The sequence below is a fragment of the Aspergillus alliaceus genome, assembly GCF_009176365.1.
Source record: "Aspergillus alliaceus strain CBS 536.65 unplaced genomic scaffold BDW43scaffold_71, whole genome shotgun sequence".
In the NCBI taxonomy this organism is placed as follows: domain Eukaryota; kingdom Fungi; phylum Ascomycota; class Eurotiomycetes; order Eurotiales; family Aspergillaceae; genus Aspergillus; species Aspergillus alliaceus.
Window position 1 is genome coordinate 159622 of NW_022474754.1, and position 13984 is coordinate 173605.

General features: G+C 49.2%; 8 protein-coding genes across 8 annotated transcripts; 6 read left to right on the forward strand and 2 right to left on the reverse strand.

Annotated features, from left to right (window-relative positions):
* Positions 1–845: 845 nt before the first annotated feature.
* On the reverse strand, positions 846–2209 carry BDW43DRAFT_292494 (uncharacterized protein). The gene has a single exon (XM_032043722.1). It carries the CDS (start codon positions 2101–2103, stop codon positions 970–972), a length of 1134 nt encoding a protein of 377 aa, XP_031894912.1. The 5' UTR covers positions 2104–2209; the 3' UTR covers positions 846–969.
* A 490-nt stretch (positions 2210–2699) lies between these two features.
* BDW43DRAFT_292496 (uncharacterized protein) lies at positions 2700–3160 on the forward strand. Its single transcript, XM_032043723.1, has one exon. It carries the CDS (start codon positions 2753–2755, stop codon positions 3092–3094), a length of 342 nt encoding a protein of 113 aa, XP_031894913.1. The 5' UTR covers positions 2700–2752; the 3' UTR covers positions 3095–3160.
* A 17-nt stretch (positions 3161–3177) lies between these two features.
* BDW43DRAFT_292497 (uncharacterized protein) lies at positions 3178–3532 on the forward strand. Its single transcript, XM_032043724.1, has one exon. It carries the CDS (start codon positions 3254–3256, stop codon positions 3419–3421), a length of 168 nt encoding a protein of 55 aa, XP_031894914.1. The 5' UTR covers positions 3178–3253; the 3' UTR covers positions 3422–3532.
* A 19-nt stretch (positions 3533–3551) lies between these two features.
* Positions 3552–4167, forward strand: BDW43DRAFT_292498 (uncharacterized protein). Its single transcript, XM_032043725.1, has one exon. It carries the CDS (start codon positions 3910–3912, stop codon positions 4087–4089), a length of 180 nt encoding a protein of 59 aa, XP_031894915.1. The 5' UTR covers positions 3552–3909; the 3' UTR covers positions 4090–4167.
* BDW43DRAFT_323347 (uncharacterized protein) lies at positions 3552–5719 on the reverse strand. The gene has a single exon (XM_032049724.1). It carries the CDS (start codon positions 5504–5506, stop codon positions 4139–4141), a length of 1368 nt encoding a protein of 455 aa, XP_031894916.1. The 5' UTR covers positions 5507–5719; the 3' UTR covers positions 3552–4138.
* Positions 5720–6912: 1193 nt separating this feature from the next.
* Positions 6913–8438, forward strand: BDW43DRAFT_316280 (MCT family MFS transporter; the record flags this gene model as incomplete). Its single annotated transcript, XM_032048256.1, has 4 exons — positions 6913–7726; positions 7780–7885; positions 7946–8221; positions 8276–8438. The coding sequence occupies 4 exons, from the start codon at positions 6913–6915 to the stop codon at positions 8436–8438; spliced, it is 1359 nt and encodes a 452-aa protein (XP_031894917.1).
* A 237-nt stretch (positions 8439–8675) lies between these two features.
* BDW43DRAFT_323351 (uncharacterized protein) lies at positions 8676–9579 on the forward strand. The gene has a single exon (XM_032049725.1). The coding sequence runs from the start codon at positions 8913–8915 to the stop codon at positions 9492–9494; it is 582 nt and encodes a 193-aa protein (XP_031894918.1). The 5' UTR covers positions 8676–8912; the 3' UTR covers positions 9495–9579.
* Positions 9580–13246: 3667 nt separating this feature from the next.
* BDW43DRAFT_316282 (uncharacterized protein) lies at positions 13247–13560 on the forward strand (the record flags this gene model as incomplete). Its single annotated transcript, XM_032048257.1, has 2 exons — positions 13247–13357; positions 13420–13560. The coding sequence occupies 2 exons, from the start codon at positions 13247–13249 to the stop codon at positions 13558–13560; spliced, it is 252 nt and encodes an 83-aa protein (XP_031894919.1).
* Positions 13561–13984: the final 424 nt, after the last annotated feature.

Consider the following 13984-nt stretch of genomic DNA (forward strand, 5'->3'; position numbering starts at 1 on the left):
CAGCAGGCAGGGCATCATTTTACTTGATAGCCCTCATTCTTCTGTACCTGACCTCCGACAAGATACCTCACTCAGTCATTCTGATGGGGGAAACAAAAGCATTTATGTATTCTTTCCAAATGCTTTTTCATGGGAAATAGGTGTATACGAAAGATGATACTCATTTTATGTACATCATGAATGATCATCGATAGGCTATATATATCTGTGAATTGATCACGACACAGAAATACATCCCCGCTGTCAATATCTGTAGAATATCTAGTAAGGTGTTCGTATAAAACGATATTGAAACGATCAGTTTTATAATCCTAATCAAGCTCTCGAGAAGGCTATATCTAGGTGGGAATGGGGTGGCTTTTTATATGTGGCACATCCACATACTCCCGCAGGTGGTCGATTCACCAGGCATATGTCAGGTGCCTGCGATACTGGGTAATTCCATAGGCGTATTCAGTAATGTCCCTGGGAACATGGACCTAGATTACGCATATAAATCTGAACATGCGTTACGACGAAATTAGTTCTGTAATCCTTGGACTCTGCAACATATCTCCTATCAAAATTTCTACTTGTCAACTTGTCAACCATGGCCAGCACTATCTAGGCCATAGATATATTCATGGTGGGCAGGACTAAAGATCAACGTGTACCCTGCCCTTTACAAATCCTACTTAGTAGGTAGTAGAGTACGGAGCGATTCTTCAACATTCCTACCAGTCAGGCCTAGAGTTCCTTGAGAATGAGAATTAGTTCTAATATAGTAGCATGGTAATCAACCAGTACTGAACTGTATGTGCCAGGAGAATGCTCGGTTGTGAAGCGGTATCCCGAACAACGCGAACTAAGAGTGAGTCAAAGTACCGCATTTCAAAGAGTTATCCCAAGACACTTTTCCGCACCTTGCACTCAATGTAACCCTACAACCGACCTCTGTTACCTGGGGACCACATCCCGAGTACCCAATATTCAACAGTCCTGCCCACCAGTTAACGGCAAGCCCCGCGGCCCGAAGTCCTTAAGTCCCGAATCCACACTGTCATCAGGAAAGATGCCAATGGATGCAAACCCAAAGGTGGCTTTATTCGCCTGGTCATACATCTGCACCGACAACACATTTCCTTCATTCCACTCGGTCCCAGCAAAGCACTCCACCTGCTTTTCGATTTTGCCAAACGCTTCTGCACCCTTAAAGGAGATATCTCCGGGGTCAGCCCCAGAGGCTTCCGAATCGAATCGCGCTTCCATCAGATGCTGATCCAGGCGCTCGTGGCGGAAGAACTCGTCGCGCTTCTCCTGGCTAGCGTGGTGGGTGGGATGGCCGGCGTAGGAGATGGTAAAATGCACACCGTTATCCCCCGTATCGCGAGAGGTCAGCTCCATTGGGCCGTATTTGTGATGATTGAAGCGGAACATAGGCGCTAATGGATGGACTGACGAGCCCCGCCTAGCTAACTTGTGTGAATCGGGTGCATAGCCCACGAAGTCCACCTCGTCATCCACCGACAGACTGCGCAGAGCTCTGTGGACGAAGTGATTATGAGCTTTCTGGGGCGTCATGTCCACCCCGTCCAAGTCGCGCCCAAATACATGCATATCGATCTGTTCCAGCCCAGATTGCATCCAAGCATTCGCAGCGACTCCTAGGTATCCCTTGTTCTGGAGGAATTTCTTTGCTGCAGAAACCTCACCACCCACTCCGATGATGGTACTGAGTAGCCCCGTGACACAGTAGAAGATGTTGTCTGCTTGACCCTCGTTTTGCTGACAAGTTTTGATCGTACTCGCCAGGCCGGCCCCTGTCAGAGCAAGATTGAATGTATGCCAGGCAAGACCGATCAGCCACGGGGCAACTAAAACGGTGGATCCATCATCTGCGATCCTCACGTCGGTGAGAGTGGTTGTAGCAAGCGCATTGATGTGCGCCGAGGTACCGTTGTGGTTCAGGTACAGGCCTTGCCATGACTCTCGGGGGCCAGGATCAAGAGCCGACCAGTTGAAGCTCTCTGGAGTCCATTTGTCCACAACAGCAAAGCTCAACGATGCCAGAGCGAGTAACAAAGGGAGGTGCAAAGTGAATCGGACTCGAATCAGCTTAACCATATTGGCTGATTTCGTTTGGCAGTGTATTGGCAGGAGATGCGAGGGCGCTTTCTTGCTCAAAGCATGGCTTTACTGGAGAGGCCCGATGCCCAGTATTAATACCCATGCTGTAGGCCTAGGTATCCAGTTCACGTGGGGCCTTTTCACCTTGTAGCTGAATCCTTCAGCCGCACTGCCCTGTGTGCATAAGAACTGGACATTGTGCATCCGGTGCTACCGGTACCTGGAGGGGCTATGATAGGAGATCTCGTCCATAATTCTGAGGTCAGATTCCTCAATGTAACCCCAATGGGGCGGGAATAGCCTCTCGTACTGTGGAGCAAGCGTATAGACCGAGGTTTTATATCCCATCCCCGGTTGCAGACAACGTCATATACGGCCAAGTCATGCTTAGGGCTGACATTTTTAGCGTATATGCGGCCCTAGTCAGGGATGTCAACAGGTTTGTCCGTCCATTTTCCAAACTATTGTCTTTCCCCCTCTCGATTAAAAGCGCTAGTATATCCTTACCTATTGAGGTTCATATCTGCGACCTCACTCGGCAATCGTTTATTACCGCCAGGAACTAAGATTAGTACTGGCCCCAAGTCACAATAAATCTCTCCACTCTAGATACCTTCCAACTTACCCTCATCATTTCTCTTGCAGCATGGCACAAACATACTACTATCGTCCTTATTCCGTGAAATGGCTTTTTATCATTATCGGAGTCCTCTCTGTTGTATATCTGGCCCTCTGCCTGACCGAGGGAGTCAGTCATCCGGCGACTTTAGCCACGATTATCGCCATGTTTGCCATCATACTAGCGGCCATTGTAGTCGACCCAGAGACAACATATGTCACGAGCCGGGTGTTGGACGATGGGCAAGTGGTGCGAGTACGGCGACCTCTGGTTGGATTCAAGTCGCAGGAGACGTTGGTTGGGCTAACAGGGGGCTATGAGGTTCGGGTTGATGGGTGGCGGTACGAAGAAGCCTTGATCCGAATCTAAGAGTTTGGGGGGCGAAGCTTCACAGAGCTCGGCGATACTTGGCGATGAAGAAACTTGAACATGAAAGGATTCGGTCGGGTGGGTCTGATCAACGTTCAATACTTGTTCTTGGCCCCAATGGACTGATGGGGGCCTGATATTTCTCCACTCTTAGCTATTATGTATCTATTTTCTTTAGTAATCCGTTTTCCTCTTGCCCTGGTCACCGGGGGTTCTGTGATGGCCTATTGGCGTATCTGCAAAGCACACTACAAGGATCTCTACCCTACAGGAGCCCGCATCACAACAACGAGGAAGATTTTTCTTGGTGCTTCATCAGTTAGATAGCAGGCAAATGCCCCGACAATCGCCGAACACGAGTGAGCGATCCCCATAGGTAATATATGTATCACTGTAACCAATGAGCTCTTCCGAAGTTAAAGTTGGTCCTTGTTCTATGTTTGTCTAGTTAGTACGTTTTACCAACTGAGATATTTCCATCCTCAACAAAGGAAAGGGCATATAACGTCTTTGGCCGCCACACTTCATGCCGGTTGTGAATGATTGATCTCAGAAAGTGAGGTCACTCCCACACCACCGGAGTGGAGATTCCTCTCCAGGAGACCCTAGGGAGTACTTGAGCTAAACCTTCATACTATGCCATAGAAAGGACATACGGTGTATTCCGCTACGGTAAGGTATTCCTACCCTTGCTGTATAGGCTTTGTTCAAGTCTGAGCACAACGTTGTACATCGCTAACCTCGAACAAGAAGATACCTCTGTCCGTCATTCGGTAGAACTCATAGATATCTATATCCTGTCTTCGGCTATCACTATGCGAGGAATGGTTAAAAAAAATAAAAGCCCAAATGCTGCTTTAGCGTTCGACATTTGCGCCTTGAGAAATATATATATACATCAGGTCATGCAATCGGTTCCAAGTTCTTACATGGTGCTTTTCTTCTCTCTCCTCCTTTTCGTTCGTTTTCTTTTGTGCGACGTTATCAAGTGTTAACTGGGAGGATAGTATGTGTACCTGGTTTATGATACTATCTATACGCCGATTATGATACAGATACCACGGGAATAATCTCTCCCGTCAACGTCCCCGAGCACCACCCCTCCAATGGCATGATCCAAGTTTGGGGTGTGAGTGCCGGCGCCTGAGTAAGAATCCCGAATGGCCCGAGACCTGCGTGGGCGCGCAGTGGTGTCCCATTGCACAGCTGCTGGTCGTACTCCGGTGGAAAGACGGTTAGCTGCCCGCACGCAGTCCGCCGCGTATAGACGCCGGAGAGCACGATCAGGGCGATGATCGCTGCCATGAGGCCCAACGTGTATGCCCGGTACCACCAGGTGTGGATACAAGGGATGACCGTGGTTGTTTGTCCCCCGCAGCGGACGAGGTAGATGAGGAATATGATGATCGACAGTACACTGAAGACAATATAGACTATAGGGAGCATCCATAGCACGGATACCGATGGGGACTGCGTAGGGATGGTTGAGAGGCCATTCTGGGGCACCATGTAACAGACACAGAGAGCCAAGATACCGCAAATGAGGAACAGATAGCTAATCCGGACACTCAGGACGAGGGTTTTGCCGGTCACGCTAGGGGGCGCGTCGAGCGAGGGGTCCCGAATGCTCGACGAGCTCATCGGTAAAAGTGGGGTACCAGAAGATGTTGCATGTTTGTTCTCGGAGTGACTACCCTGGACGACGGTGGAGGCGGGCGAGTGATGCAAACCGTGTTGCCCCAAGGCTAAGATCCGGCTACTCTCATAGCTTTCATGCTCCGCATAGGTATAGTCTTCCGTCAGCCACGGGGCAGCAAAGAGACGGAGGAGGCCAAAAACAGCCAGTGGGTAGAAAATCGAGTTCATGGCGATGCTGGCGTTGAATGGCTGATTTCCGATATTGGCCAAGGCGAGGATACCGCGGATTAGAACTACGAAAGCCTGGATGCCCTGAAGGGTAGTGATAAGTGTCTTAACGGAGTCGGTGGACAGAAGATCCGTGCGATGGTAATGGGGGATGCGCGTGCAGAACGCCTGACTCTGCTGCATCATCTCCTCCGATCCATCGAAGCCCTGCGATGTCCAAAACAGTGCATTGCTAGCTGCCATGCTGGCGGCATTCCAGTGGTGGCGGTATCTCGCGCGCCGCTCCGCAATGGCGAGGTATCGCCAGAGGATCGTGGTAGGATTGTACAGGCAGAGAGTATCCAGCCAGTTAGGGGGATGCGGACACCGTCGTACCACGGTTGGCACACCTGCGAGGATATGGGCAATTAATGGGGAAAAGCAAAGGGTTAGGATGGAGACCCAGTCCTCTAGCTTGAGCGTAGTAGTCTTGTCGGCATAGTTGAAAGCTCTGAGGAACAAGGGATCGATCCTGGCATCGGGGGTAACGTTCAAATTCTGAGACATGAGAACTGCATTGGTAGAAGAAAACTAGTCTTCGAAGCTACATTCACGAGGTGATCGGGACTATTGCCACCTCGTGGGTAAGATGTGAGAGGTTGGGAGGTGTTAAGGATTTATCAGGTTGGCGTTGGGATCGGCGCCCACTTAGATGGTGATGAGGATCTTTATTGGTATGCCGATCACTTCGGCGGGATGAATCGATCCACTTCATTGGGGGCCGGAAACATTCACACGGTGGGTTCTGCGAAAGAAGTATTGAACAAGCAGAGGGCTTTAATGTTCTTCCACGGAAGTATCCTTTGCGATTCAATTCCACCGCCAGGCATGAGAACTGCGATACCCGACTTGGAGCATACTCAATCACAATTGGCAATTATACCCCCGACATTGGTCAAGTCTTAACGGGGTCTTCAACGATGATGACACACCCAGCGAATACAGCATGTAGAGATCAACAACTGTGGTTTCTGCTGGCCCTCAGTCTCAAGACGTTGTTTGGAAAACGTCGGTATGTGGCCGATGAATTCCCGTGACCGTGTCGGTAGCTAGGGCATTTAACAACGCTGCGTATCTAGCCAATATTGGCCTGGGTAGACACATTCACCATATCCTCTGAGGGACGTATGATAACGCCAATGGATGTTCCTGGCAGGTACCATCCTCATCATCCTGTCGATTGCCATGGACCTGCTAGCACTCTTCCTCACGACTGCATATACATATTGTTCTTCCCGAGATGGTCCCAGAGCTTGATTTTGTTTGCGATGTTGCGGATGAGGAGAACAATGGGCGGCATACATCTCCTCAAGGGTGGCTTTGATGCAGACGACATACTGTGCTGAACATGAACTCGCTGCTTGGGCGGATAGGTGATGAGACATGCGACGAGAAAAGTGAGAGAAATATCGGATTCGGAGGATAGACCCTTCTAAGAGGCGTATCCCGGGTCAAATTAGCAGATCTAACTAGTTGGGCCCTTGATACGATACTGCCTTTAACAGCTCTGGTTAGTTGCTCTTGTAGTTGGGATGTGATAATTTCCATATATGTCTCGCCGACAATGGGCCCTGAATTCACTAGCTGTTTGTTTTCATTTGATAGCTACTCAACGGCAGTAGGCAACAGGTATATTCCCTCTTGTGGAGGGTGTGCGTTTCTTCTGGATAATCCTCCCGAACACGGCTCGAGGATCCGACCAGCCTACGGAATGGCAAGCCGAACGGTCGGGATTAGATCTATCATCTAAGGATTTCCCTGCAAAGGCCAGATGCTGTCGGTCTCTCGCGCCGACAGTCTTCGACGTGTCCCCCCACCTTGATGACTCAATCCAACACGAACGATGGAGTTATAAAGTCGGAATTTCCGTGCTCCATCCTTCCCACCACCACTCAGCCATCGGTCTTGCTTTCATGGAGGCACCTAAAAGACCACACGTACACCTCTCCTCCGGACTCGAGATAGATAATTCCGCGGTTGGTACTAGTAGGTGTGTTCCGAACAATTTCCAACATGACCGCATCCCGGCAGTAGTCGATACTCCCCCCTCAGACCCTGAGGTGGCGGACAGTTTCCCGGATGGAGGGTATCGCTCCTGGCTTGTAGTGCTAGGATCATTTCTGCTGCTCATGTCGTCCTATGGTCTCATGAACTCGGTGGGTGTATTGCAATCCTACCTGGAGTCTCATCAGCTAGCGAGCTATTCGAGCCAGAATGTGGGCTGGATCTCTGGTCTCTTTGTCTTCGTCTCGCTCGGTCTGGGTGTTTTTGTGGGACCCCTGTTCGACACCTACGGGCCTCGCGAGCTGGTCTCGGCGGGATCGGCCTTCTATGTGGTGAGTATATTTCTCACAGCCGAGTGCAGCCAATACTGGCACTTTATTCTCTGTTTCGGGATCATGGCTGGTATCGGAGGGGCGTTCACGAGTACTGTGGGAATGTCATGCGTCCCACACTGGTTCCAGGCGCGCGCAGGCATGGCATTGGGCACGGCCATGGCTGGAGCGGGTCTGGGCGGAGTGGTATTCCCGTTTATCCTGAAGGGCGCCTTTGCTAACCTTGGCTTCAAATGGGGAATGCGTATTGTGGCGTTGGTCATCATGGTGCTGTGTGGATTAGGCTCGTTCCTGGTCAAGTCTCGTCTGCCGAAGGGACAGCTGAAGGCAGCGATCGATATCCGGTGCTTCAAAGATTCTCGGTTCACCTTGTTAAGCTTTGGGATATTTAGTATGAATAGTCCTCTCCATCGCCATGGTTATTTCAGGCCTGACTGTTCGCAGCACTGGAATTGGAGGTTTTTGCCCTCATTGGGCTATACCCGACGTACGTAGCGAAGCTAGGTTACAGTTCCAGCGTGGGTGTATATACGCTGGTGGTGCTGAATGTGTATGTTCGACCGCTTTGTCCCTCTCTAGTGAGTTGTGTTTGACAAGAACTTGGTTTTAGGTGCTCCTGCATCGGCCGACTCATCGCCGGCCGAGTGGCAGACCGGTACGGCCGACTGAACGTACTCATCGTCCTGATCTTATCAGCAGTGCTGAGCATTTTTGTAATCCTTTTTCCGTTCAGCCATCATATGCCGGCGCTGTATATCTTCAGCGCGCTTTACGGTCTGTGCTCCGGGTCCTTCATCAGTCTCGCTCCAGTCTGTATCCGTCAGGTGTCGAATGCAAAGGAGATTGGGATGAGATTCGGCACATGTTACTGTCTGGTTAGCTTTGCGTGAGTGTTAACGTGTTTGCTGCTTTCTATCTACACTATGTTGATGAGGAATAGGACTTTGATTTGCATTCCGGTGGGAGGCGAGATGTTAGAGAAAGTTGGGTCTCGCATTGTGGTCGTCTGGCTTGGATGTGTCCTACTCTGCTCTACGTCTCTGTTCCTGATCGCGAGGTGGGCTTGTCTCGATTATAAGTGGCATTGGCGTATCAAGATTTGAAACCAGAGTAAGCCGGGGTACATATGGAAGACGCGACGGGTTACAAGTTGATATTCGGCGGTGTGATTTCTCAAGACCTACCTATACTGTTCTCACACACTATCCCTGCAGATAAGAAAAGTACGATTGCCTGTGGATATGTGAGGGTGTTGTTGTTACTCTGACATTTGCTTATATCATTGGCTCAGGGCTCATATATTGAAATATCTCGCATGAATTTATTGGCGAACGTGCAGATGAGATCAGATTAGGCTTCGTATTTGTCTCAGACAGTATCAGGTGCCCTAGCAAGGGATGACAAGCGCTGGAGAATAAGTTCCACAATCCTGTCATTATAAAATCACCTCGTCGTCTCTCCCCCTACCCAAGTGTCTCTATCTAGTAAGCTTCTCGCAGTTCAACAACCACGCAAGTTACTTTTTGAGCATTGATAACAACATTTTTATCATACCTTCTCAATATCCCAAAGAGAAAATGCCTCACATGACTCCATACCCACTATGCACAGCCCTGGTTATGCTCACAAGTCTGATCAGTGCCTCTCTGGCAATCGATACTCCAGCAGCAAAGGATTCTACCATTTTCCGTTCTACTGTGAGCTGCCCGAGCTGCCCCGATCGCAACTGTTATAAATGCACCCTCGGCCACGATAATACTCTGCAGGCCAACACCGGTGGTCTGGCCTACATCCGCTCTCTCATTGGGTTCCAACTCCCTGTCCCGGCTGCCTCTGTGAAAGCATGTACGATCCAATTTCCCACCTTCACGCAACAGCTCCAGTTTCCCGTCAATGTCACGCTAGCTCAGGCTGTATCATCCGATTGGGATGAAAGTACAGTGTCTGGGGAGAACGCTCCGGACTCAGGTGACATCTTCACGGAGATCCAAGTACCGGCGTATACGAATATGGGACCCATTGATGTCACGCCAGCCTGTCAGAACGCAGATAACGAGGGGCAGCTTTCGATCTACCTGGGAACTCGGTTTGATAGAATTGAGATTTGGTCCAAAGATTCGGGAAATCCGGCAATCCTTCACATTACTGTATCTCCCTAGGCACTCTGTCCTCGATCTACATGTTACTCCGTTCAATATACTATACAATCCCTACGCTGGAGTTCACGTGATGGGAAGGTCCAAGGTGGGATTTGTCGGAGCTATGGCTGCAAATATGAGCAAGCTTTTGTTAGGATTGTCTACTAAAAGATCGACACGCCTGCTATTTCCTAGCAGCTTGACTACCACTTACGTTGCTAATGGAATATCTTTCACTGAAAAGCACCTAGATCATAATTATGCACGTAAACCATACAACGATACTATGTTTTCCCGTGTTTTTTTCAACCACTGGCTCTGGGAACCCACGTTAGCACCACAAGTTGCAATCAATTAATACCTAGTTCACTGCATCTCCATCGCAACAGGAGCCAAACTACAAAGCAGTACAAGCCAGATCTCCGTCATCCTGTTTAGAGTCAGCGGCAGGCATTCTCGCTCATGACCAAAAATGATCTTACCAATGGGAAATTACGAGTGCAGCAAGCCTCTTTCTTTCCGCGAGGGCAGGGTGCATTTTTGGAAGCTAAAGAATTCAATCCTGTCTCTGGATACCCATTTCTAATTAAACATACCAATGCAATTGGTCCCAACGGCACGAATGCCAAGGAAGTTGACAGGGAAAAAGGTCTCACAGCAGAAGCGATTTTGAGTGGCAGCGCAAGCCCTCTTTCCCAAATCTTCTGCTGGAGCTGCGGTGGCCACGCTAGCGATGGCATAAAAAGCTAAGACTGCCTTGATGTTCATAGTTGTGGTTATCACTTGGAATACTGGTTCATGCGTGCTTATCGAGAGCGCCGCTGTAGGAAATAAAGGCCGCAGGGGAGCGGAAGGCTTATTCTCCTTTATAGATTTGTAGGCGAACAGAGAAACTACAACCATAGCGTATGCCCAGCATTATAGAGCGATCTGGGTCCATCCAGATCACGGCCAGGAAAGCAACGCTTACGGGCTCACCATACTTGAGCGCCGTCCGAACCACGGAACTCACCCCCGAAAGTAGAAGACCTGTCAGGCGATTCCCCATTGACTAAAATCACTGGAGAATAACTGGCTTTTCATCAACAGCTAAACTATCTTGAAATACTTTTGGAAAAGATTGCCGCAGGATGTGTAGTCGGCAATACATAAACAAATTACTCCAGTGTCAGCTGCAAACCATGGTGTACAGTCTAGACCACCATACTAGCAGACAGAACAGCCCACATTGCGTCACTAAGCCACCATCCACAGCTACTACGACCGCTCCTAGCTAGGGAAGGGATAGGAGCTGGCTGCTGCTGTGGTAGCTTTTCAAGCAAAACTGTTTGTGTTAGTGGCCACCGGAGTTCTTAGATTGATACGTCGTTATGAAAGCCTAAGTCGCGGACCCTAGAAGATATCTCTGCCGGTACACATGAACTATCGGAATCCATCACGGGCCTCCAAGTGAGTAGAAAGGGTTCTTAATGGATATATATATCGGTGTTGCTAGTTTTGCTGCCGTTACAATCATCCCTCTCAACACATAGAAGTGTAGTAAGAAAAAGAGACGTTAAAATATGCATTTGGGTATCTAACTCATACATGCAACGGCATCAAAGCATGAAGCACCTATCCATCCCAGTTTCCAGTCGTAAATACATTCGCGCGCTCTAAATCATCAAGAATAAACAGATATTGTCCCCTAACATCCACCACCTCCGCCGCAACTGGCCCCTGCTGCTGCCCCTCCTGCTGCCGAACTTGCAATCACGGCGTTATTCCCATAAAAACGCTGATTTCGGTGCCCTGAAAAGCTGTAGTAACAAGGCATGTTGGGGCTTCTTCTGTCGCCAAAGTTGTGGTAACCCGGGGTACCGCTGCTCAAGCGGGTTGGGGCGTATTTCTCATCATTGTCGTGCTTGGAGGATCGAAAACACATCGTAATTGTTTGGTGAGGTTGAACTTGTTTCACATTTGCCGGTAGGTGCTTTTGTAGGGATCGTGGAGAGATTTCGTTCTTGATTCCGTCTAGATGAAAGGATATAGATCGAATTTTCGGCTTTTACTTTCAAGGCTTGACTTTAGTACATTGAAAGAGGTATTCTGGAGGATGCGCGAATCAATTTATACTGGCGGTTCTGCGCGTACTAAAGGAGACCTACAGCCTTGTCCCAGTCGGAGGGGGATGTCCTTGAGTAAGCAAGCATCATCACTCAAATCAGCCTTGTACTATCATCCCTCGCTGCGGCTATGCCATGCAAGCACGAGGGTTCCCGTCAATTACCTTCGAGAAGCTCTGCTAAGCCTCCTGCCGATCTCTTGGCGTGTCCACCGGCAGGATGCCAGTACGAGGGAGGCATATATTATCAAGTGGAACACAGTTTAGATGGCTACCATTTCCTAAAAGTAAATTGAAATTGTCCCAGGGTCAGAAAAACGCCCATTCCTAGTAATATCCATCTCTAAGTAAATTGTAGGGAGAATTGGTATAGTTTATACCTAACGCCGCAGGGCTCTGTTAGTAAGGAACCAAGCCACAGAGTGAGTAATCCTAGGTTAGGCATATCAAGCGTCTCTATTGGATATACTAGGAGGTATCATAACACTGCAGTAGAACTGTTTCCATAGACGATATATCTTTTGCTCTTGAACGTCGGGTGCCTTCAAGATGTATATACACATGGCTTCGAAGGGTGAGTTCAGCTCTGGCGAGATTCAAGTTTTAGATATGACTATTAGAACTATTTGGGCTAGGGTATAGACCTGGTGTTCACAGTTTAAGGAAGAGCTTTTTGAACAATGGCAAAAGACACAACACGTTCGAATTAGCGTAGTACCGTCCATAGAAGATGAGTCTTTCGATATTAACTAAAGACTAGATAAGGCAAACTCAAGAAGGTATCAGTGTACTAGGTATTAGAATGCTAAATTACATTATGTAGCTGCTTAGATAGTATAGATACATATGAGACTCCATGACTGGTAGAAAGGAGAACTTTGGTCGGTGAGAAGATTGCCTATCGACTTGGATTCCCGAGATACGGCTGCTCCCCCAGGCATATAGAGTGGAGAGAAGGAGTCCGTACATAGAATGAACCGGACTAACGTCATATAAAGTCTCAAGTCCTTCCTACTGTTAACGATCAAGAGTTCGTCACGGGTGACGCGGCGGAAGTTCTAAGTCTTTGCAACGACGCGTCACTGGCACAGTCATAGTGTCGATCTAGAGCCTACTTGAGCAGTTTCGGCCAGTGGGAATGCCAGACACCTAGTGTTTCCCTAGTTCATAGCTTATCAGCTGAGCCGGAGTTATACCGTCTATCTCTGCTTTTCCGAGCACCGTTTTGACATTCTTCACTGTATAGCGATATTCGCCCCTAGCCGGTCTGCCTAACCAATAATACTTTGAACTGCGATACTATATTGGCACTATTACAATGCTGTGCATCTCTGACAATCTTGAATAGTAGCGCTCGGTGACTGGGATGCCGCCTATGAGAGAGCATCCGTCTTTGTTGCGGGACTTACTACTACCAGTAGCTGGCTCTGATCCGGGGAAGCTCCGTCAACTCTACGCATAGCACCTTCGATGCTCTCAAATTTCTGGACGGCGATATGGGTCTTCAGGGTTATTACTATGTATCTGCCTGGAGTTTGAGTAACGCACTGGCAACGACTGGGGATGAGGAGGCTATCTATGCCCAAGCCAAGGGGGTTGCCAAAGATTATTACCAGAAAGGCCTTCAGGTTCCTCTTGGGCCGGCGGCCCAACCACTCGGGCGCACTTTATGGGGTGGTCGGGATGTTCAGAGATTTATTCCAGACCCTTGAATGATAATGGTCTGGCTACCGAACTGTCCACGGAGGCCAACGTTGATGCGGGTGTTCCTTGCACCAAGGTATGTTGTTGATCTAGGTTTGGTCACGCTTTAGGCTCACTGCTCTTACAAACATAATTTAGCATTTCATCCTGTATGGACAGGAGACAAACCGTACAGGTGGGATGGGGAGCATGGATGGTGGTACTGGTGACCCTGGCGGCTGGCGGCTGGCGGCCCTCGAAATTCCATCTCCTCTTCATTCGGTAACTCGCGCACGATGAGCATGTCAGCCAGTGCGCCTCAGCCTTCCATGCCTATGGGAGTAAATGGAGGAGGAAGCGGTGCTGCGGATAATAGCAGCTCTAGTTCCAGCTCAGCTCCTTATTCCTCCAATGCCAACGACAAGACCCTGAACACGATGTACCTCTGGCCATTTATGACAGCGTCAAGCAAGGCCCTGGAGTCGTTATGTGCGCCATGACAAAGGTTACTGGTAGATTAAGCTGCTAAAGCTCCGGCCTATTAATGGGCCCTTAGAAAACAGAACTGGGATCCTCGGGTTTGTGTTCCCTGACGCCAATGTTCCACGGAGCGTCGAACTCTCCGCTGTGAATGGGGAAGATTACGAGTTGAGCTCTGTCTGAAGCACGAGAACGATGCAGCAGCTTCTCTTCAATGGCACACTGACAGAAACCCGTCTCGATG

Excerpts from the sequence above, each read along its gene's own strand:
- BDW43DRAFT_292498 (XM_032043725.1), top strand. The coding sequence starts at position 3,910 with ATGCGAGGAATGGTTAAAAAAAATAAAAGCCCAAATGCTGCTTTAGCG.
- BDW43DRAFT_292494 (XM_032043722.1), bottom strand. The coding sequence starts at position 2,103 with ATGGTTAAGCTGATTCGAGTCCGATTCACTTTGCACCTCCCTTTGTTA.
- BDW43DRAFT_323351 (XM_032049725.1), top strand. The coding sequence starts at position 8,913 with ATGCCTCACATGACTCCATACCCACTATGCACAGCCCTGGTTATGCTC.
- BDW43DRAFT_323347 (XM_032049724.1), bottom strand. The coding sequence starts at position 5,506 with ATGTCTCAGAATTTGAACGTTACCCCCGATGCCAGGATCGATCCCTTG.
- BDW43DRAFT_292496 (XM_032043723.1), top strand. The coding sequence starts at position 2,753 with ATGGCACAAACATACTACTATCGTCCTTATTCCGTGAAATGGCTTTTT.
- BDW43DRAFT_292497 (XM_032043724.1), top strand. The coding sequence starts at position 3,254 with ATGTATCTATTTTCTTTAGTAATCCGTTTTCCTCTTGCCCTGGTCACC.